Source organism: Nothoprocta perdicaria, unplaced genomic scaffold (assembly GCF_003342845.1).
Source record: "Nothoprocta perdicaria isolate Ctin4 unplaced genomic scaffold, notPer1 scaffold_25, whole genome shotgun sequence".
Lineage (NCBI taxonomy): Eukaryota > Metazoa > Chordata > Aves > Tinamiformes > Tinamidae > Nothoprocta > Nothoprocta perdicaria.
In genome coordinates this window covers 190994-212409 of record NW_020455477.1, presented here as the reverse complement: position 1 = coordinate 212409, position 21416 = coordinate 190994, and the positions used below count along the sequence as shown (strand labels likewise).

At 37.7% G+C, this 21416-nt stretch overlaps 1 protein-coding gene across 7 annotated transcripts in view; it reads left to right on the top strand.

Annotated features, from left to right (window-relative positions):
• The window catches only part of PER2 (period circadian regulator 2), a 37021-nt gene that overhangs the window by 10463 nt on the left and 5142 nt on the right, over positions 1–21416 (top strand). For all 7 annotated transcript variants that reach the window (XM_026040012.1, XM_026040015.1, XM_026040014.1 and 4 more), the window contains 18 exons: positions 2887–2990; positions 3374–3848; positions 4438–4506; positions 7657–7811; positions 8363–8484; positions 9954–10155; positions 11561–11612; positions 12967–13109; positions 13424–13502; positions 16550–16656; positions 17196–17349; positions 17753–17861; positions 18255–18386; positions 19280–19376; positions 19563–19722; positions 19818–19945; positions 20628–20801; positions 21060–21320. In XM_026040012.1, the coding sequence (XP_025895797.1) occupies positions 3475–3848; positions 4438–4506; positions 7657–7811; positions 8363–8484; positions 9954–10155; positions 11561–11612; positions 12967–13109; positions 13424–13502; positions 16550–16656; positions 17196–17349; positions 17753–17861; positions 18255–18386; positions 19280–19376; positions 19563–19722; positions 19818–19945; positions 20628–20801; positions 21060–21320 (2518 nt within the window). In that variant the 5' untranslated portion in view covers positions 2887–2990; positions 3374–3474. The remainder of the gene's footprint in view (positions 1–2886; positions 2991–3373; positions 3849–4437; positions 4507–7656; positions 7812–8362; positions 8485–9953; positions 10156–11560; positions 11613–12966; positions 13110–13423; positions 13503–16549; positions 16657–17195; positions 17350–17752; positions 17862–18254; positions 18387–19279; positions 19377–19562; positions 19723–19817; positions 19946–20627; positions 20802–21059; positions 21321–21416) is intronic.

Here is a 21416-nt window from a genome sequence, read left to right as displayed (position 1 = left end):
CTTGTCTAACCTGGCAATATCAGTGCTTGATTAATGCCTAAATTATTGCCCAGCGGAAGGATTTTGTCTTTTCCATACTCTGTTGCAGAGTATTGAGAGGTCCGGACTGAGAGAGTGACTTTGAGAAGTTTGCTCTGCCAGGAGGAGTAGACTGCTTTGTGTGCCAATTGCCTTAAAACTGAGCCTGGCTTGTGCCAATTTCAGATTGAAAACAAGTATTTATTTACATAATCAAAACAGAAATGTACTTTATAACTTAGAAAGATACAGCAGAAAGAAAACAAAACTGAATTTAACTTCCTTATCTCACTATCAAGTCTAAAATCTTTCCTTGTTTCCTAAAGGCAAGCTCTTACTTCCCTGATGAGCTTAGTTTGGGATGCAGTTAGCATCTTCAAACTGCAGGAGCAAGAGAGGAAAGGGTACTCTTGTTTTTTCATTCCTGTTTGGTTATTTACTTGGAATGTATTCAAGCATATAAGTGGAATGGATATGTGCAATTTATTATGGCCTTCTGACTGAGATTAGTTACAATATTAATTAATCTCTTTGGGATGACTGATCCTCTGTATTACTGAAGTGTTAGCGTGGTGCTCGACTATGCATGCAGATGATTCACTTAAGATATTCTGCTGTCTGAGACGAAATTCTAGCCAGATGCACCATTCGCTTCTTAGCTAAAATTGCAGGCACAGAGCACAACGAAGGATAATTGCCCGTCTGTTCTCTTCTCACAGTTGTTCTGATCTCTTCTTGGAGAATTTTTCCAAACTTATACATTAATGTTGCTCATACACCCCCACCCCTCCACAGTCCCAAGTGTGTGTTTGTTTTGTGGTGTTCTTCTTTAATATAAAATTCCATCGGATTTTGTTTTGGGTAAACATCTCTTCCTATCTTCTTCCACCTTCAGCTCCACACCTCTCCGTATGTTCTTTTGCTTGTTCTTCAGTGAGGCCTTTTTCAAGTTTTTATTGGTGCTTTAGGATGTTGCAATCAAAGATGACTGGATTTAAATATAGCTTCTCTGGCACGTTCTGTTCCCAGCTAACTATGGCCGTAATTAATGTCCGCCTTCTTTGAGAGATTTCGGCACTGTCAGTGAAGGCATCAGCCTCTTCCCCACAAGCCCTTAAAAGTCCGTGTTAATTTGTTGATGTTCTTTCCTCCTTGTTCTTCCTGTATTCCTTGATCTGATATGTGCTGGTGGCCCTGAGGTGTTTCAGATTTTTGAGCAGATTTAACTTGTGGCGACATAAATTTTGGATAGGAATATCATTTCACTTGGACAAGTTAGGGCAACTTTAATAAAAGATGCTTTTAAAAAGAAGGTTATACTAGCCTGTTCTCCATCACTGGGATATGCATTTCATCTCTGGGATTATTGGAGCCCTGGGCTCCCAATTGTAATCCCTATAATATAGTTATGTAGGAACCGTGGAGAGACTTGYGGGCCAACCTGCATAAGCTCTGTTGTGTAGCCAGTTAGAAGCAGCAATAATGCTGTGTGTTTTCTGTTCACAAACTTTTGMCAAATGGCAAAAGGGAGAAAAATCACATGATACCGTCCCTAGGTCAGTATCCATTTCTATTGGCAATTTTTTGCACTAAAGTTACTGGCTATCTTGCATGTATATGCATCTTGACTACAGTTACCTTCCGCCTAAAGAAGTACTATTGAAATAATGCTGAACTAACCTCTACCTTTGGAACAAAGCACAGTGCAAGAGTGATGTTGGATTTCATCTCCAATTCTTATATTAAAATCCCCTTATCAGAGATGTCTTTGCAGTCTTCTTTCCAAAGCTTCATTTGAACCGCAATGCAATTAACCCGTGCAATTTTGTGGCTGCAGCATTTACTCGAACTGAACACAATACTTGCCTGCAAACAGGGAAGGTAAAAGGCCMTCCCTTTGCCAGCTGGGAAGGTTGCTGCAGGACCTTTACTTGGCAAGTGCTCTGTAGCCTTAACTCTCTCTGAGAAATAGTGATACAGCTGATGCTTGAAGTGGCTTCTTGAGAGTGATTTCAGACTTCAAACCGTATAAACGCCCTTACCTAGGCAGTAGTTGAACCAAGAGATTTACTTGGCTGGAATGGGCTGACATTTAATAAAATGCTCTTTGTCTGTACAGTAGCAAATTTTTCCTCGTGTATTCTTTATGTAGGTGTTTCCCCAATGCCACTTTCCACTTGGATTTTTGTTTTGAACCCTGTTACGTTGCARGGTACCGGCAGAGAAGACCAGTTGTTGCTGTTCTGGCTTTGTGCTTTCTGCCTTTGCTACGCAAGGGCCATGAAACTGTGCCAGCACCATGGGTACCACTGCCCAGCAGCAGCTCCATTCACAAGCTGAATGCGTGAGGTTTATCCCCTGGAAATAAACTGTCACTAGTTATCTGGGTTTGCTGATGAGCTAGATGGGTTATCCTTCAGATAACTCATCTGATCATCAGATAACCTTTCTGGTCTGGTTTAATCATTTGCCATCGGAGTGTTTGCCATTGCAAAATGATACTGGAATTTCATCTGAGAGCAAATATTCTTTTATTGCATTTTCTAGATTATGTAATTTCTAAAACAAAAGCAGTTTCCTTAGCTCAGAGAGAGAGAGAGGGAAAAAAAGCTGGAGATGCTAAGGTGTGATTTACTGCTTGTATCCTACTATTCTATTTAAAAGGATGCTAATTCAATACCGATAAATGGAGCTGATGTGAACAGAATCAAAAGTGAAGTTTTCGTGTGTGTTGTTATATGTCCTTTTTTTTAATAACTAACTGTAATGGGGTTCTTGTAAATAGTGTTATTAGGAACATGTATTTACCAGTAGTAACAGTTTAAATAAGTGTCCCTAAACCATACTTCACCTTTCAACTTAAAACAGGTATCTTGCATATTACTTTGGCCAAAAGAAGAGAATGAGCAGTTCTTTCTTCCGAAAAGTTCAAAAGTAAATGTAAAATGTCTGGAAAAGCAGCTATCAGGAAGGTAAGAAAATTATTTCACTGCCTTTAGTGGGAGGGGAGCAAGACCACAGTGCATTTAAAATGAGTATTGAGTTCAAGCCACTTATTTATAGGTTTTTTTAAAATACTGATTCTGCATTAAATAGTTATTGCAGCTAATATTAGCAGACCTGAGCTGCAGATTTTTTTTGATTGCCACTTTCTCCTTTTCTGTGGATTTTGCTCAAAAAAGAAGTACCTGTTCCATGATACTACCTTGTTAGACTAGCGATCGTAATCAGCTTTAACTTTCCACCACCAAAGTGTTCAGTATAAAGCTATCACTGATTTTATCAGGTGATGAGAATTCTGGCTTGTCAGCAAGGGCAAAAAATAAAATCTTTTTTTTCTTCCCCTCCTCCTCAGGTTTGTGGGTCTGTGCTTCCAGGCAGAATTTATACAGACAGAACATTCTGAATATGACCTAACTTGTTCTTGCTATTGTTAGTGTTTTTAATGAGTGCTCCATGGACTGTATCCAGTTCAGGGGGTTCTGCGCTAGCACTGTGGAACAAAACTCTGAACAGCAACCTGGTATCAGTGAAAATTTGTCTTCGTCRTTTTCTTTAAAAGAGCAACAGAAAATGAGTGAGTTTTCGGGACTTGCAAGCAACCATAGCCAGATGATTGCCGGAGATCCAGAAATTCAGGCAAAGCCTGAACAACCTCATGAAGTTCTTCAGGAAGATATCGAGATGAGCAGTGGATCCAGTGGAAATGACTTCAGTGGGAATGACACAAATGAAAACTATTCCAGTGGACATGATTCTCATGGCCATGAATCCGATGAAAATGGGAAAGGTTCAGCAATGCTCATGGAATCTTCAGACTGTCAAAAAAGGTAGTTGCTAATTTTGGTTTTGTCACTGCAGACCTCTTTTCATTCAAACCTAATATAGGGTTCATAACCACAATATAAAGCGTATCTTCAATTTGGAGCTTACTGTTCCTTCCGCTAGTGAACTTGTACTCTCGAGTGCTGTAAACTGTGCAATATGTTTAGTTAATAAAGTAAAAGTCCCTAGCATTTCAGAGGACCAGCTTAACTTCAACGTTCTCTCATTATTGCTTGTTTGTTTGGCCTTTTATACTTACTCTTGTAAATATAAACTTATAATTTAGAACTTCTTCTTGCTTAGAACTTCTTTAAGTAGCAAAAATTACTGATAGATTCTTTTATGTCAGGATGCAGCTGTACTATTTTAATCTTTTAAGCAGTAGCTTAGTGTACAGAGTAAAGAAACTGTAAGACCTTCTTAGAGACAAAAATATAATATTTCCAGTTAGTTTCCATTAGCTATGCTGGACAAAACCTTTTAAAGTGTCTTTTTCTCCCCTCAAATAGCCAGTCGTTAATGAGGAAATAACACAGCTAAGAAATAAAAGTAATATATTAGATTTACTAATACCATTCTCTTTCTTTGTTCTAGTTCAAGCTCAAATGCATTTAGTCTGATAATTGCAAACTCTGAGCACAATCAGTCTAGCAGTGGATGCAGGTAAATGAATATACATTAATTTTTGATAAGCCACTTGAGATTACTTATTGATTTCTTTCATAATTGTAATGTACATACTGATGAATCCTCAGTAGTGGATGGGTGTGTGTGTTTTGGGTTTTCTGGGAACATGTTTTCCATGTGCTTTGGCCTCCATCTGGAGGAATATGTGGAATCCTACCCTGTTTCATTCACTTTCTATCCAGTCAGTAGAACATGCCTTGTGTCTTGTAGGTCCTCTTGGCATTTGGTTGAATTAAAGCTCTTTGTTCCTGTTCTGTGTAAGTTGTGCAGTAACCTCTGGCTTCTTACTTTGATTTGGTAACTTTTTTTTTTTTTTTTTATGGTTAATTTGAGGTATTGCTTCAGGTAGAGTGGCTTTTTTGAAGTTTGTCTTTAAATATGACATGATTCAGATTTTGATCTGAGTCCCTTTCTTGAGGACTGAGTAGCAAGTTGACATCAAAATTCACCCACCGAGTTGAATGTGTTATCATGTCCAGCAGCCATACCATACGTCTCTCCTCTGTTCCCTGCGCCAGAATTCCAGCCTCAAGTTTATAAGGATAGAGCAACATCAGCAGCAGGAGTATCTCTGTATGAACTCTGCTTCTGACCCTGGTAGCCTTGAGAAACCTGGTGGCATTGAAGCTCAGATTTGGACACTTCAGAGGGTCCTTCTGAGCTTTTAAGTCAATTTCTGATCAGGAAGCAAAAACCTGATCCAAAGCAAACTAAGGATATCTGGCTCTAGCATGTTTGTGTTAACATTCCTATCTGTGCTTGCCGGTCTGAAACTGTTTTCACCTGAGGCAGTTCCTAGAGAAGTGGTAAATGAAAATGACCCCTTTCRATGACCCCTTTTCACTGTTTGGTGCTTGATGAACCTAGTGTCTGTCTGCCTTGTGGGCACTGGGAAGAGACCTTATTCTGTGCTGTCTCCTCACGTGAAAATTGAGTTCACTTGGCTTAATATGAAGAGCAGTGTGAACATAGGTGTTTCCTAATATTCCTCTTGTAGTAATTCCATTTTCTTCACAGCAAGATCTTAGAGATAAGTTTTTGAGCTTTTTTTTTTATAGCTCTCTACTTGGAAATAAATATGGATTGAGAGAGTACAGCGTTTTCCCTAGCTGTCAGGCATAGTACTAGAGAGCTACAGAACACAATYTGGTCACCAGACAGGATGGTTAGACAGTGCGTGCTCTTTGAAGAGCTGACTAGAGCGCCMTGACAAGATTTAGGTTTAACCTTTGATTCAAGTCATATTGGGTGTTGATTTCAATGTCACCACAATCTAGTTAAGCAGTTTAATATCTGTGGGTGCTTTTCCAGCCCATTCTTCACATAAAGCAAAATGCACATATCCTATTTTTATGGAATTTACTGTTTTTATACTCTGCAGGTAAACCTTCCCTGTGGTTATTTACTGTTCCTGACTATTCTAATGCTCTGAAATGCATTTAGCTGACTTATTTTTCAAGGAAGTTCATCCTCTTTATTGGCTGCCATTGTGGGATGATTTGGGAAAGCTTCTTTCCTTGCTGAGCATTCTGACTGCTTTCCTGCATCATATCCAGTGGTTACAGAAACAGCAGGACACATGGATATTGCATAGCCCTTCCCCTTTCTCTTCCTTCCCTCTTGCCAGCATAGAGAGTTCATCTATTCATAAGGCCCTGTCTGATTCTGCCAGGTGAAATGGTTGAGTCAGACTGTAGATGTACTTTCATGCAGAGGGTAAATAAACTATCTTCCAAGGGAGTTCTGCTTCCTTTTCTCTTGTGCTTTGCAGTTATGTCTCAGTACAGAATGACTAATGATTAAGTGAATGAGTCTTTTGCATAGGGTGGGATGATGTAAACAAGAATATTGATTCTGTTTTCTGAAACACAAGCCAGTGCTGTCTCTTTCAAAGTATTTTTTTGCTTAATATATCTAATGCCTGTCAGGTGAATTGATCTACCCAGATGAACTGATCTGCTTGAAGAACTTTTATGATTTCTTGAAGAACTTTTATGATTTCTCAGTAAAATGTTCATAAATCCACGTAAGCTACCCAAAAGGCTGAAATTGAATACAAGGCAGTTGCCAAGACTGTTTCTGCTGTAGTCCTAAGGACAGCTTCTTGGAGTTCCAGGTGTGACCATCAGCAGTTGACAGAACACCTTCCTTTTGATGAGAAAGAGTTGTTTCTTAGGAAGGTTTAGTCCTCCAGGCTGTTGGGTCTGATTTTAGCTTTTAAAATCTATTCCAATGCAAAAGACAAGGTGCCTTTTTCTCTTTTTTTTGTAAACCGTTTCCTATCTACCTACTACTCATTTTTGTCATCTTCTCCACTTTGCTTTCTTCACTTTGCTTTTCTCCCTGCTTTTTTTTTTTTTTTTTTTTTTTTTTTTTGTCAGCATCTTTGTATTTGCCTGAGTAATTGCCTGAGATAACAGGAACTGCAAAGGAAGGCAATAATTTTCTGACGTTGGCAGTGGTTCTCTTGTAGTTTGACCCTCTGCCTCAAGACAAGGCTACTAAATGTGTGTCTGGGAAATGTGAACACAGTTTCTGTCTCCAGCCCTCGTCTCTAATCCTTTACTCTGCCTATGTAGTCAAGTTTCCTTATGTTATGTAATGTGTTGCCTAATGTTTAACTGGGATACGTTGTTCCAGGGATTGCTCCATTTGTTCTTTTAACTTGATGCTGTCCCACTGCCGTTCCCTTTTCAAGGACCTTTCATATGAGARCCTACTAGAACAGGAGGTGAAGACTCGAATGGACCTTCTGCTTCTCTCCTTTGAAGTCCATGAWCATTTCTATGGACTTGAAAGAAACTAAGGAATATAACACAAATAAAGGAGGAAGGGGATGACTGTCATAATAATAATAATAAAAAAAATCCTCTGGTGCTTGTGAATATATGCTATTGTATATACAGAGAGTACCTCATAGAGTAAAGCTTCAGGTGGTGGAAAATCAATTTAAGTGATTGTAGGTAATTTTAAAATTACCTAAAATTCTGACTGTTGATTAGAAATATTTAATGTGGCTAGCTGTATAAATTTGTGACAGACGTCAAAATGTGTTTGGACTTTATGAGGATGTACTGTCATTTCAAGCATTCAAGTGATACCTTTTTTTGTCTTTATTTTTAACAGCAGTGAGCAGTCCACCAAGGCCAAAACTCAAAAGGAATTGTTGAAAACGTTACAGGAGCTGAAAGCTCACCTTCCTTCTGAGAAGAGAATCAAAGGCAAATCTAGTGTCCTAACCACATTGAAATATGCCCTTAAAAGCATTAAACAAGTTAAAGGTAATCAAGTATGATGCCGCTTAGATAACGCCAAACTCGATAAAAGTAAAAATAAATAGGAATTGGAATGTCATTGTCTGTTTAAACTTCAGTTTATTATGCTTGAAAAGCTCTCTATAAAGAAATATTGTTCTGGTTTTCCTTTTTGTTGAGTCTGTTAACTTGGGTTCCTTGGGAAGCTGGAGAAAATTTCTGTGTACTTGATCTTTTACCAAAGTTTTTGTTTAATTAGAAAATTCATTTACCAAAATAAGTAAATTAATCTCTAAACTATCATATAGACCAAAATATATTGTAATGCACAAGAATACTTAATAGGTTGTAYGGAGAATGTTCGGTTGCAATGGAGGGATGTTACATTTATATGGATYATTGAGGAAACTATACTGAGGGGAAAAAAACCTAATGGGGAGCAGTATCTAGATTTTGCAGCAGTCCATCCTGTCCTTGCTCCCTGTCCCCYGCAATAGTCCATTTAACTGTTTCCAGGTTGTTTGCGGGTGAGATTTTGAATTCGGATTATAAGTAAATTGTTTCATGTTCTCATGTAGCCAATGAGGAGTATTACCAGTTGCTGATGATTAACGAAAGCCAGCCTTCGGGGCTCAATGTGTCGTCATACACGGTGGAAGAAGTTGAGAATATAACCTCAGAATACATCATGAAGAATGCGGTGAGTGTGCGTGCCAGACAAGTCTGCAGTGACTCCATAAAACCTTCTCCGTATTTCTCGGGCGTGATTTCTTTTTGCAAGGTAGGAGTTGGACCCTCGTCCAATAAGCTGAAGAAATGGTAGGAATTGGACCCTAGCCCAATAAGCTGAAGAAACTGGTTTCTGAAACTTGGAGCCTTGTTGAACTTGGATAGGAGCGGTTAAATCTACCCTCCTGATCCTARATTTTTCCCTGGTACTTTGATGGGAAACGAAGTAGCCTAAGCTTGTTGATCCTCTGAATTCTGCCTGGTGCTTAAAGGCAGTGTGTGATGTCAACATGTCAACGCTGTCATGATAAAATGCTCTGAGAGAGATTGTTGTCTTTGATTTCTTCCTCATCTTCTAAAGATGGAGAGAAACTCTTTTCAATGCTCCGTCAAGGCACATTTTGAATCAACTTAGCTTATCCTTATGACTAGACATTATTCTAGTAGATTGAAATTACTCCAGCTTGTGTTAATATAACTGAAAAATATCAAAGCATTTGTGCTGTTATAGATTGGGGTCATCTGTGCTGTTTGTCTGGTTCTTGCAGCTGATAGAAGATCCTTGTATGATCCGGTGATAGTGTCTTCTAGATGAGAACAGCTATAATGACCAATGTGAACTTAACAGTAAAATGATAGCCTGAGGTTTCACCCTCCCACTTTTTTATGGATCCATCAAGAATGGTTTTATCTAGACTTATGAGACTACCTTCCACTATATATATATAATATATATATATAAATTATATATATTTTTGAGGTATGAGTATGAGGTTCTGAAATGAGTAAAATAATGGAATAATGGTGGGATTTTGTAAATATAGGAGAAAAATAAAAATAAAACAAAAAAACCCCCCTAAGCCTACTTTAAGCTCTCAGCAATAAAGCTCCTGCCTGCAAGGTAAAATAAGCAGGAAATCTACTAGCCAAGTAAAAATGTTGTTCCCCGCATCTAAAACACTTGAGTTTATGACGTATTTAAGTCATATAAGACTGTAATGCCCGATGTTATGACACATTTAAGTCTACTTGCCAGGAAGGAGGAACAGCATAAAACGATCCAAGTGGAACACGTGCATGGTTGTGGTGGGCCCTTTTTTCCACTTACCTGGTGATTATTTTACCAAGTCGCTGTTTAGATCATCTTGGTTTAGCTCTGCGTTAGCAAGCTAGTCTAGGCAATCTTCCACAAAACAGATGAATTTGTGAATACAAAGTGTGCCTGTAACACACGTCTTAGTTTGGACATGTACTAATTTTCACGTGCAGATTAATGTTACTTTTATTTGTCTCTAAAGAGAATTTTGCCTTCAAACRTGCTAATTTTACCTTTTATTTTGAACTTGGGAATACTTCTGAGTATATTTTCTTCCCTAAACAGTATGCATTGAATTAAGGATATTTTAAACTGTCGAAATAACTTGAAATTTTTGTGTTTAGGATATGTTTGCTGTAGCTGTTTCCTTGATTACTGGGAAAATCTTGTATATCTCTGATCAAGCTGCTTCTATTCTCCGCTGTAAGAGAGGTTACTTTAAAAACGCCAAATTTGTGGAGTTCTTGGCACCTCAGGACGTCAGTGTGTTCTATACTTCCACTACCCCGTACAGGTTGCCATCGTGGAATATTTGCAATAGAGCTGGTGAGTGGTTTCAAAATCAGATAATTATCTTTATTTCACATGTAAATATTTAAACTATGGCAAGGGATGGGGGTGAGTTGGATTTCTCCTTTCTTTCGTGTAATCAAGTGACCATAGATCTTTACAGCTTCATTCCTTGAAATATAAGGGAGATAATATTCAATGTTCTATTAATTATATTCAAATTAYAATTATAACTTGGATGTAGGACACTTGATTCCAATGAAGAAATATATATTTAACACTAGAGCGTATTAAACAAATTGTATCTCTGTTAGAAAAAAATGMTGTTAAGCATCAGTGGTGAAATATCAACAGGCATTTTTGGGCACTTTGTATCTGTTTGAGGGATTTTTTTTTTTTTAGCATAGTTGCAGCTTTTAGGAACTGAAAAAAACATCTGCCAATTATTTTTAAGCAAATATTAAGATACAAGGTCTGCTATACATGTTTGAAATTCTCATCCTCTGTATAGCAAGTCTGTAAAGTTAAGGTAGAGTGTGGGTCTTGTTTAAGTTGGGAAAACTACTAACAAAAATATGTATCAAATGTTTCTAATATTAAATAGCCTTAGAATCATGTAGGCTAGCAGACAGAGATCTCTAGTCCATCCTCTGCCATCCTCTTTGATGCTGAATTCAGACCATATGGTCCCAATTAGTCATTTCTTGTGGATGCTGTTTGATTACATATATTTTTCGGAAACAAATATTTGTTACATTTATGCATAACTTGAAATTTCAAAAATGCAGTTGGCAAACTGGAGTTTCCCATCCCATATATTGGCTAAAATGAATGTAATACTTAGGAGTATTAACACACTTGGGCCCTTTGGACCTGTAAAAGACTGGAGATTGCCTTGAAAAGCAGTCAGTGAAATCTATGAAGTCCCTCTTTGAAAAGAAGGGAAAGGAGTTTAAAAGATGGGGAAGCCTTCATGAAAAAGTGCTACTTGGGTTAAGTGAATTAGATCTAGTTGTCTTAGTGCCCCTATAGGAAAGAGTTATGGTTCTTGGATAATTTAATACTTTAAATCAACACTGTAATTTATAGCAGGAAATCTAAAGGGTAAACAGCTCAAGCTAGAGCACTGTCTAGGAATGTTTTTGGCAGAAGGCTTAATAAGCAGCTGTGATTCTCACGCTAAGCTTCGCTACCCACCTGGTATTCAAGTTGAATTTCCTATAAAGTAAATCTTTTAGCAAATCCTTGACTGCAAAATCTACGTGTATAGAGGAATTCTTTCTCTAAGTTGCCTTTTAAGAGGGAAGGCTTTCGGGAACATGAAAGATTTTAAGGAAACCTGTCTTTGTTGTTGTTGTTGTTCTAATGAAGACCAAGTGTTTTAAACATGATTATCTTCTACTAATTTTGTAACTTGTTATGAAATATTTAATATTTCCAGAGTCTTCCACCCAGGACTGCATGGAAGAGAAATCTTTCTTCTGTCGCATCAGGTAAGATCACAGTATTGTGTTGAGTCTTCATGTTATGTTATGAAACTGTTCAATACACAAGTATTTGACTGGGTAAGTTTTATACTTTTCTATCCTCTGAATAAAAGATGGAATGTATGTCGTTCTCTGTAGTTGTTTGACTTGTAGRCACTGCAGAGACCTGCAGGACACTTTCAGGAAGCTGCCTCAGAAATTAATCAGGCTAAACGTTGACCTTTGCACAATAAATGAGACTGATAGAGTCTCTGCTATGGCTGGGGAAGTCTTCAGTCCATGTTAATTGTACTGCTCTGTTCAGCAGCTCATGCARTTTCTTTCATTCTGCAAGACTAAGAGCAAATCTCGATGTTTATCTCAAGTGTTCAGTTAAGAAATGTATTTGAGGGTAACTTGATTTGTGTTTTCCCCAGTCACAAGGTATTGCTGTTCTGTTTTCATTTTTCTTCCTCYTCTTCCTGCCATCCCTCCCTTAAATTCTTGTATTTAGGAGCTGCTGGCAATTTATTCTTTGTTTTGCTTTTCTTTTACRCTTGAATTTTTTACAGCCCCTTGCCACTCCAGTACCAATTTTAGAAAGGAGAAGTTGTGGCTCTTAATTCTGTAGTAAATAAATACCATTAAGGTCTGAGTATATTTTAAAGGAATTTTGAGAGTGCCAGAGAACTGGGTTGAATGAATGCACTGTAAAAGTACTGCAGGTGTTGGTGTTTACTAAAGCAAAAAACATCTACATGGGTTGCAAAACCTGTGCTTGTGTATGGGTTGCAAAAGCTGTGCTTGTGTAAAACTCACTACACGTGAATTTTTTTTTCTGGTACCTGTTTTAATGACTGATATTTTCATTACTATAATTCAGATTTATATCAAGTAGGCAACTATTTTAATATGTATGAACTTTTAAGTCTTTATTCTTTTTAGTTTGGAATAAATATTGAGTTAAGGTTCTTATTTACTGAGGGATATAGTAGTTTTGTAAAGTATAACTAAGTTAATGGCTGCTTCTGTGAGTGAGGATTGATATGAAAGTAGGATTACAGGATTACAGTAAAGCATATGTTAGTTTATTATGGTGGTKGTTTTCTTTTTCCTGTCTTTCATAAAATGTGGCATTTAAAGCATATGTGGATATTTGTCCTTTCTGCTGTCCAAAATAAAACATGATCTCTATTGCAGATGATATGCCAATGCCATAGGAATTAGATCCTACTTTACAGACAAGAATTCAGAAAACCAAATTCTTGGTCACTTCTTTTTTTGGAGCCATTGTTCAGTCTCATCATTTACAATAGTTTCATTTTATGCTAAACGAAATCTTGATGTATCTGTTGAAATAATAAATCAATCTGTTTAATAGTGCAGGGAAGGAGCGTGAGAATGAGATTTGCTATCACCCGTTTCGGATGACTCCTTACCTCATCAAAGTGCAAGATCCAGAAATAGCAGAAGACCAGCTTTGCTGTGTGCTGCTGGCAGAAAAAGTGCACTCTGGTTATGAAGGTAAGTTCTTGAGCATACAAAGACGAGTTCCATTTCATGAAAATAACTACTTTGCAGGAATTTACAGGAGCACAGCTTAATTTCAGCCCAAGGTATCTGGCTGTGTGTTGTCACTGATCTTAAATGCTACAAATGGCAAAGTTAATGCTGCTCTCTGTCCWTGCTGAGAGGCTTGGAGCTAGAAAGCTGCATTTGTATATGCTTTTTGACAGACAGATTTTGAGATTATACTCACCATTTAATTGAGGCATGTGCCTTAAATAATTATCTTTATGCAAAAGTTACTTACTAGTCTATTTTTATTTTTCTCTCAGCACCCAGAATTCCCCCAGACAAAAGAATCTTTACAACTACACATACACCGACCTGTTTGTTTCAAGATGTAGATGAAAGGTAAGAAGTTACTAGAAATACTATTTCCTAATTTACTGATGAAGGTATCAAGTGTCTTGTGCAGGGTTTAGTTATGATCCGGGTGCCCAAAAATTTCTGCTGTTTGTGAAGAGAATTTAACACAAAAAAACTCTCCTTCCAGTTTTCACTAAGCATGAAAGCATGTTGTGCTGTGGTCTTTATGTGGAAAACTGTTTGCCTTTTAAAAACTTGTTTTTCAGTTTTCCTTCCGTCTGGAGTAACTTCAGGTATAATTTCCATGAATGAGAYCCACTGACAGGAAAATTCCTATGTCAACCAACTTATTTCAAGTTTGTCCTAGCTATTAGCAAACAATAAGCTGCTGTCATTTTTCTACTGCCTGCCCAGATACAGCCAGAGATGTGGGAATGTTTGTTTATTTTACTGCAACATTAATTTCATTTGAAAATGTGTTTTCTGTGTTCTGAGTTGAAACTGCGGTCTTCATAGTTTTAGTTGATGTCATATCCACAAATGGGGCGGAGAGGGTCCAGAACATAAGTATCATTTCAGTGTGTGTTTCTTTGCTTCTTTTGCTGTGTTTGAACAAGAATTGTAAGAAATAGCTGTTRGAGATTGCACTGGAAGAGTACAGCACAATGGCTGGTCAGTGCGAGCAAATGTCAGCGTTCAAGTGAACGTGTACAGCTATTTTTGTCGGACTTGTACAGCGTTGTGATTTARTGTGGAGACTTTGTGCAGAGAAGACTGTGTAGTGCTGACAGGTTTTTTCTCCTTGATTTATATAGTTTATTTCTACAGTTAAAGCTATGTTGACAGAAGAGCTGTGTCGTCAATGCAGTTCTGTCCTTTTGATGGATCTTTCTTCTTTCTTTTCTTCCTTCCCACACATGCTGCACGCCAACCTTAAAACTTTGCAGCATGGCTTTGCTTTTTGAAAATGGCTAATGGCACAAGGCAAATTTGTCTTTGCACACCGTGAGCTCGGGGACTTCTTTCCAGTAGTTATTTAAAGTTTTGCTAAAGGGGAGCATTGCCTTTATTCTTGAGCTTGCGTGGACTGAGCACARTAAATTTTTGACTGTTGCTGTGGGAGTATCTCACACGTTAGTCTGGTCTCAGTGCTTAGTCTCAAATGTCTTCACACAGTCACCATCAGAGAGGGTCTGTGACACCTTAGCCTGATGTGAGGACTTTGCTTTCTGTCTTTTCAACCTGTGCAGTTGATTTTTGTTTTTAGCTAATTAATTCCTGGTAGTGTCCAGATAGCCATTTACAAAGATATGTATATGGCGCTGCTTATTATTATTATTATTATTAAGCTATATTACTACTACTATAAATTTTYTGAGAAAGCTGAGCCTAGAATTTGAAAATATACAGTGGAAGATCTGCTGTCAAGTGTCAATTAATAATGTAATGCTGAAACTGCTGTTAGACTTGCCTTAAAAAAAATTCATGCTGTGCGTCTGCAAAGTGCTTATTGGTCCTACTACTGGAAGTGGGTCTTTGCATTCAACAGTCTCAGTAAAAGTAAATACATTTTAAGGAAAATATCCTTAGTATCCTTAGAATTTATTTGATATTGGTGGCTATGACATCTTTGAGTAAGGAATTGTGTATTGATCGCAGCAGAGTAGTCTTAATGGAGGAAATCAAAGTAGTTTCTTGGCATTTTAATTTGCAATAAGAGCATAAGGAGATTCCTTATTGCATGCTGTTTTGACACTTTAAGTGACATTTTGTCAAACACAAAACAAACTTGTTGCCTCACCTCATCAGCCATTCTCTTGCCATATGTGCACTTGCATTCATGAAACAAATTTATTACTTCAGCTCTGAATTATTCTTCAAGTTACTYATCATGAGGAAGCATAATGAAGAGCTATTGCTTCTAGTAGATAATAAATTATGTGTTCTCAAATAGACTGTTTTATGATCACAGAAGTGCTGGTTGGAAAGGACAGCTGGCAGCCTCTGTTGCAATCTCTTTAAGTGTATCTGTGGTCCAGGTTTTGTAAGGTCAGCTGGACGTGGTCCGGAAATCTTTGTGGACAGAGATGAGCACAAGTGGGTGCTTCCTGTAAAGCAGGAAGCAAAGGAAAAGAACAGTGCAAAACAAAAAGAAGGGGRGAAAAAAAGTTCAAGAAGTTAAGGATATTTATATTTTCGGCCTGCTTTCTGTTAGGATTACTGCAAAGCTGCAAGAAGTGGGAGGGAAAAAAAGGGCTTTTTTATGTGGAATGTGAACAYGTTTATGGGCAGCATTTTTAAATGTGCTTCAAGATTGTGTGATTTGGTGCAATTTAATACTTGGTCAAAATATATTTTTGGAGGTTAGCTTTCAGGGTAAGATGCCAACTGACATCTATGATTGCTCATTCCCTTTCTTTATGCTTYTTGTGTTCTTAAGGTTGGATGATATAATTAGTCAATAAAAGCAGTTTCATTACGTAAGTTCACACGGTTAGATGATGTAACTGGTCACGTGTAGGAAACCAGCAGCATGACTTCATTCTCTGAGTATTTTAGTTAATGACTTTCTTTTCCTGCAGCGCCTTTATGAGAAACTCCTAACRTGCCCATGAATTTTCTTGAGCCTTAGCCACCTACACTGTTGGTTCTGCTATAGTAATCCTGTGTGATCCTCACCGCTGGCTTGCAGCCCATACGCTGGGGATACTGCTTACTTTCATGAGAATTTTATAAGCTTAAACTTTACTAATGCTCTTTGGAAATTAGGGTAAGCATCCTCCAGAGCAGGGCAGTGTAGAAAAGGCTGGAGAAACTCCGCAACAAACTCCTTGGCTTGGCCTGAACATGTTGTTTGAAAAGGTTACGAAGAAGAGCCATGTTCAAAGATGATTTCTGCTATGAATCCAGCACTGTTTTGCCCACTGTGTTGTATTCCACATTTTTCTTTGCTAATAAACAAAGAAAAAAGGAGCAAAGAAGATTGAAATGGAGATCTCTTTAAAAGATAAATGTGCGCGTAATATATATATATATGTGTGTGTGTGTGTATATATGTGTATCTCGTTGTTTGTTTGTTTTAATCTCTGCAGAGCGGTACCTCTGTTGGGATACCTACCTCAGGACTTAATAGGAACGCCAGTCTTAGTGCATCTTCACCCAAATGACAGACCCTTAATGCTGGCAATTCACAAAAAAAGTAAGTAATTTTTTATTGTCGTAAGTATTGTTTGTTTCTGAGAATTAATAGTGTTGATTGAAAACGTTTTGTGGKGTAGAGGTAGTATTTAGCACTGAGCCTGATTCTTCTGGCAAGTAAAGAAACTCTGAAACACTCCTTACCTCTCCAGCTTGTTCCTTATTGCAAACTCTGGAAAACGAAAAATAATTCCATTTCATATTTGATATGAAGCATAAATGTCTGATATAAATGAAGTAGTGTCATACTTAAGAGAACTGTCCTGAGAATGTAATGATAGAYGTTATCTCAATGGTAGTTTTTCTAGGCTCATAAGTAGTATGAGAGAGAAAATACGAGCCATAATGGCAAAATTAACTTCTAAACCTGTGTCTTCAGTCATCTTGCATTAGCTTGCTGTGTTGTGGTGTTAATTTTCCTGATATAATCTAGGATATTATGAAGGTCTCTTCAACCTGCTTAAATGTCACTGTAAAATCATAAACTGTGTTTTTGGGGGGGCAGATACTAAACTGCTTTCTTTTAATCACTTATTACAGTACTTCAGTATGGAGGACAACCTTTTGACTATTCACCAATTAGATTTTGCACTAGAAATGGAGATTATATAACTATGGACACTAGCTGGTCCAGCTTCATCAATCCTTGGAGTCGAAAAGTTTCATTTATCATTGGAAGACACAAAGTTAGGACGTAAGTCTATAAATTACGAGAATTCTCTGTCTTCTTCCCTAAGCTTATCTGATAGTCCTTAACAAAGAGTTGAAAGAGGTTTATTGGAAGAAATCACAAATTTGGATTGCTTCCTCTTATGTTTGGGTTGGGTTTGGTGATTGCAAGTGCTAACTGCTTTAACAAAAAACTGGAAGTACTGCAAGTTTTGACAATATTGTCAAGAATCGCTTCAGAACAGAAGCGATGCTCAAAGTGAACAAGGATATTACATCTGGCCAGACTCAAACTTTCCCAGTTTGCAGCAGAGTAAGAATGAAGTTGTATTTATTTACAATGTATTGATAATAAACTGAAATTGGGATTTTTCTGAGATTGAAGTACATGCTTTTGTAACTGGTGGGAATATGTTTGGTTGATGCAGGGGTCCTTTAAATGAAGATGTCTTTGCTGCTCCCAACTATACAGAGGATAGAATCCTTCATCCCAGCGTTCAGGAAATCACCGAGCAAATATATCGGCTATTACTGCAGGTACAGAACGTATTTTCATATATCGAATCCTCCACTGAAGGAAGGGCGTTCATCTTTAGGTACCATTTTAAAAAAATCTATCACTCTACTAGGTTTAAAAAAAAAAAAAAAAAAAAAATCTACCACTGTGCTGGGATTCAGAGTTGCATTCCTGGAAATAATTCACTCTCCTCGTTATTAGACATGATTTATCTTAAAGCTGATTTTGGTGTTTTAAGTAATTTTTATGCATCTATGAAGACTAGCAAAAAAAAAAAAAAGAAAAAAGCTTATGTTGCCTTATTGGCAATTTCCTTAATTGAATTTAATTTGGAGCTGATATGCAAAAGGGTGTGTTTGTATGTATACTTGTGCATGTACATAATGTGTAATATATGTTGTTGCTGTTAACAGCCCGTGCACAACAGTGGATCCAGTGGCTATGGGAGTCTGGGTAGCAATGGCTCACACGAGCACTTAATGAGTGTGGCATCCTCCAGTGACAGCACAGGAAATAACAACGAAGATGCTCATAAGGATAAACCAGTAGGTGTTTCGGTTTCTTATGCAAGTATTTGGTGCACAAAACAAAATAATAAAAGCTTTTAAAATTGTTTCATTTTTTTTTTGCAGTTCAACGTAATGTAAAATTTAGCATTGCTGTAGGTGAGGCYATCCCTACACTTGGTTGACAGCAAGATGCAACTTTTTCTTTAATTACATAGTTGAAGTAAACGAGAGAGAGAGAGTGGTGTRAATGCAGCTAAAGAAATTGCACTGTCTTTTAACATCTCTGCTCTTGGAATTCCAGTTGTTTTTCCCAGCTTTTGTTGTAGCTGTGTAGAGTTGAGTTTTATTTCTGAAAGACAGTGTTTTCCTCTACTTTTTCCTAAGGAAAGGAATGTGAGCTATGTTAGAGCCCATAGGTAAAACTCCCAAACCTAAGCTCTGCTTTTGTGACCAGGCATGGCAGACAGGCCCACTTGCCCAGGTAGTTGCTTTTCTGCTTTGAGTCCTCAAACACGAGTGGCTCAGGTAGATGAAGTCTCTGGGTGTTTTGTTTAATGGATATTTGATTATATTTTAGAGTTATATAGGCAAGTAAGGCTCAAGGAGGTCTTGTTTTTGAGAGAGATAGGCACCAGCCTTTATTCCTTCACTATATCTACAGATAATGGAGACTGTTGCAGTAAAGCCTAGTTGAACAGCATCCTGTCAAGGCTTGTTTAAGCTTTCAGCAGGAAAAGTTTAAATTTCTCCTATTTCTAGTTCCCAGTATTCTACTGATACACGATAAAACTCTCTGTGAGGACTGCCATGGTCAGAGTAACTTTTACACAGACATTAGCTAACACTGGGCAGAGCTTACTAAGAAGTCAATATGCCTGACTTCTTAGGTCAGATTTTCCTAATAATTGTTCATGTTGGCCTTTTTTCAGGAGACTTCTCAAGGGGCCCGTAAGGTCAAAAGTAAAGGACAACATATCTTCACTGACAGTAAAGCAAAACTGGAACAGAAGAGAGAGCCTTTTGCAGGTAAGGCATTAATATTGGCTTAAGATATCTTGCTTTAATGAGCTTAACTTTTGATCTGTTAAATCAGCTACTTTTAAACATCTTTTTTTTGTTGTTTTTGTTTTGTTTTACTGTTGCTTTTAGGGTTTTGCAAGGATTAATGCATAATAACAATATATTTTCTTTCTTTTCTTTCCTMTTTTTTAGCAGAGAAACAAAGCAGTCCRGGAGGTCATGTTAAAGATGTGACAGGAAAGGATGCTACAGTCACAGCTGCTCCTAAAAGTGTGGGTACTGAGGAGCTAGCTTGGAAGGAACAGCCTGTATATTCTTATCAACAGATTAGCTGTTTGGACAGTGTGATCAGGTAAGCAACCAGTATATAAACTGCTCTTGACCTCTGGACTGAAGAGATATCATTAGATACTGCATATCTAATATTGCTACCTCTTCGTATTTTAGGTATTTGGAGAGTTGTAACGTGCCTGGTACCTCAAAGAGAAAATGTGAACCTTCGTCGAATGTTGCATCACTGAGTGCTGGTGTTCATGAACCGAAAACAGCTGACAATGCTATACAGCCTTTGGGAGGTCTGTCTCTGCTACTCGTTTTTATTTTTTTTATTTTGATCTGTTCRGCTGCATGATACAATATGCAAGAATTGCAGGAATTGTCCAAAATCAAAACACTCAATAGATGTGATAAGTGATTGTTTTACAATATACAAAGACAAACTTGAGATCTCAGAATATAAATTACACCAGGCGTTCCTACCTGAGAGGAAGAAATGCTTGGATGCTATTCTGTGAGGCACTAGCGTGGCTCCTGCTTGTATTACTATGGCCTTCAAATGAATAGGCCTAAATAGACAGATGCTCAGCACAAAGCTGTTGGGATAACCACTTAATGAGATTAATGTACAACAAGCTTGGAGCTAGGAGGCCTTATGCTTAGGGTATAGAAATTTTTTTCCAAAATTGTGCCATCAAAGGAGAAGAAAGCTCACAAAAGGGCCAGGAGTTTTTAAAACATCTGCTTTGGCTGTGTGTGAGATGGCAGGAAMAGCCATGGTGGCCCAGGAATTTTGTTCCTAATATGTTTTTGGTCAAATGCACAAAGTCAAGTAAAAAGTTTGCTTCCTGTCTTGCCAAGAACAGTTTAGCCTCTCCAGTTTTGCAATCCTCGCAACATATTCCTTTAATTTGCTCATGTTTACATTCAGTAGATTATAATCTGTTATAATCTTTTTTATTATTATTTTTATTTTTATAGACCCTGCTGTGTTGAAGGCATCTGATAAATCAAGTGCCCCGCCAGTAGTTGGTGCTCACTTAACCTCTCTGGCTTTGCCTGGCAAACCAGAAAGTGTGGTATCTCTCACCAGTCAGTGCAGCTACAGTAGCACCATTGTTCATGTTGGAGACAAAAAGCCACAGCCTGAATTAGGTATGCTTTTTGCTAATGACCACCTTCTCCAAAATGGTAATTGCTACTAGTTTGCAGCTTCAACTGTTCAAACAACTAGTACCTGTTGGTGATGTACATTTTCTTATAGCTATAACCTCCCTATGGAGATGAAACAGAGAGGGAGGGAATTTCTATTCTAAATTTACAGCAGAATTGCTATGGAATTTCAATGGTTTCAAAAGGCATATAGCAGTTTTAAACTTAGATTGTGTATTTTCTCTCCCTGTTTCTGTTTAGAAATGATAGAAGATGGTCCTGGTGGAGCAGAACTCCTGGATGGCCAACTTCTTGCCCCTCCATCCAGCTCTGTGCATGTAAACCAGGAAAAGGAGTCATTTAAAAAACTAGGACTTACTAAGGAAGTCCTTGCAGTGCATACACAAAAAGAAGAGCAGAGCTTTTTGAATAAGTTTAAAGAAATCAAGAAGTTCAATATTTTTCAGTCCCACTGCAATTACTACTTACAAGATAAACCCAAAGGACGTCCTACAGAACGTGGTATGGAAGTAGCTTTCGTGATTAAACTTGTCTTTACAAAGGAAGGGAATCCTGTTAGGATGGTAGTTGCGTTTGTATTTGTATTGCAGGGTGTTT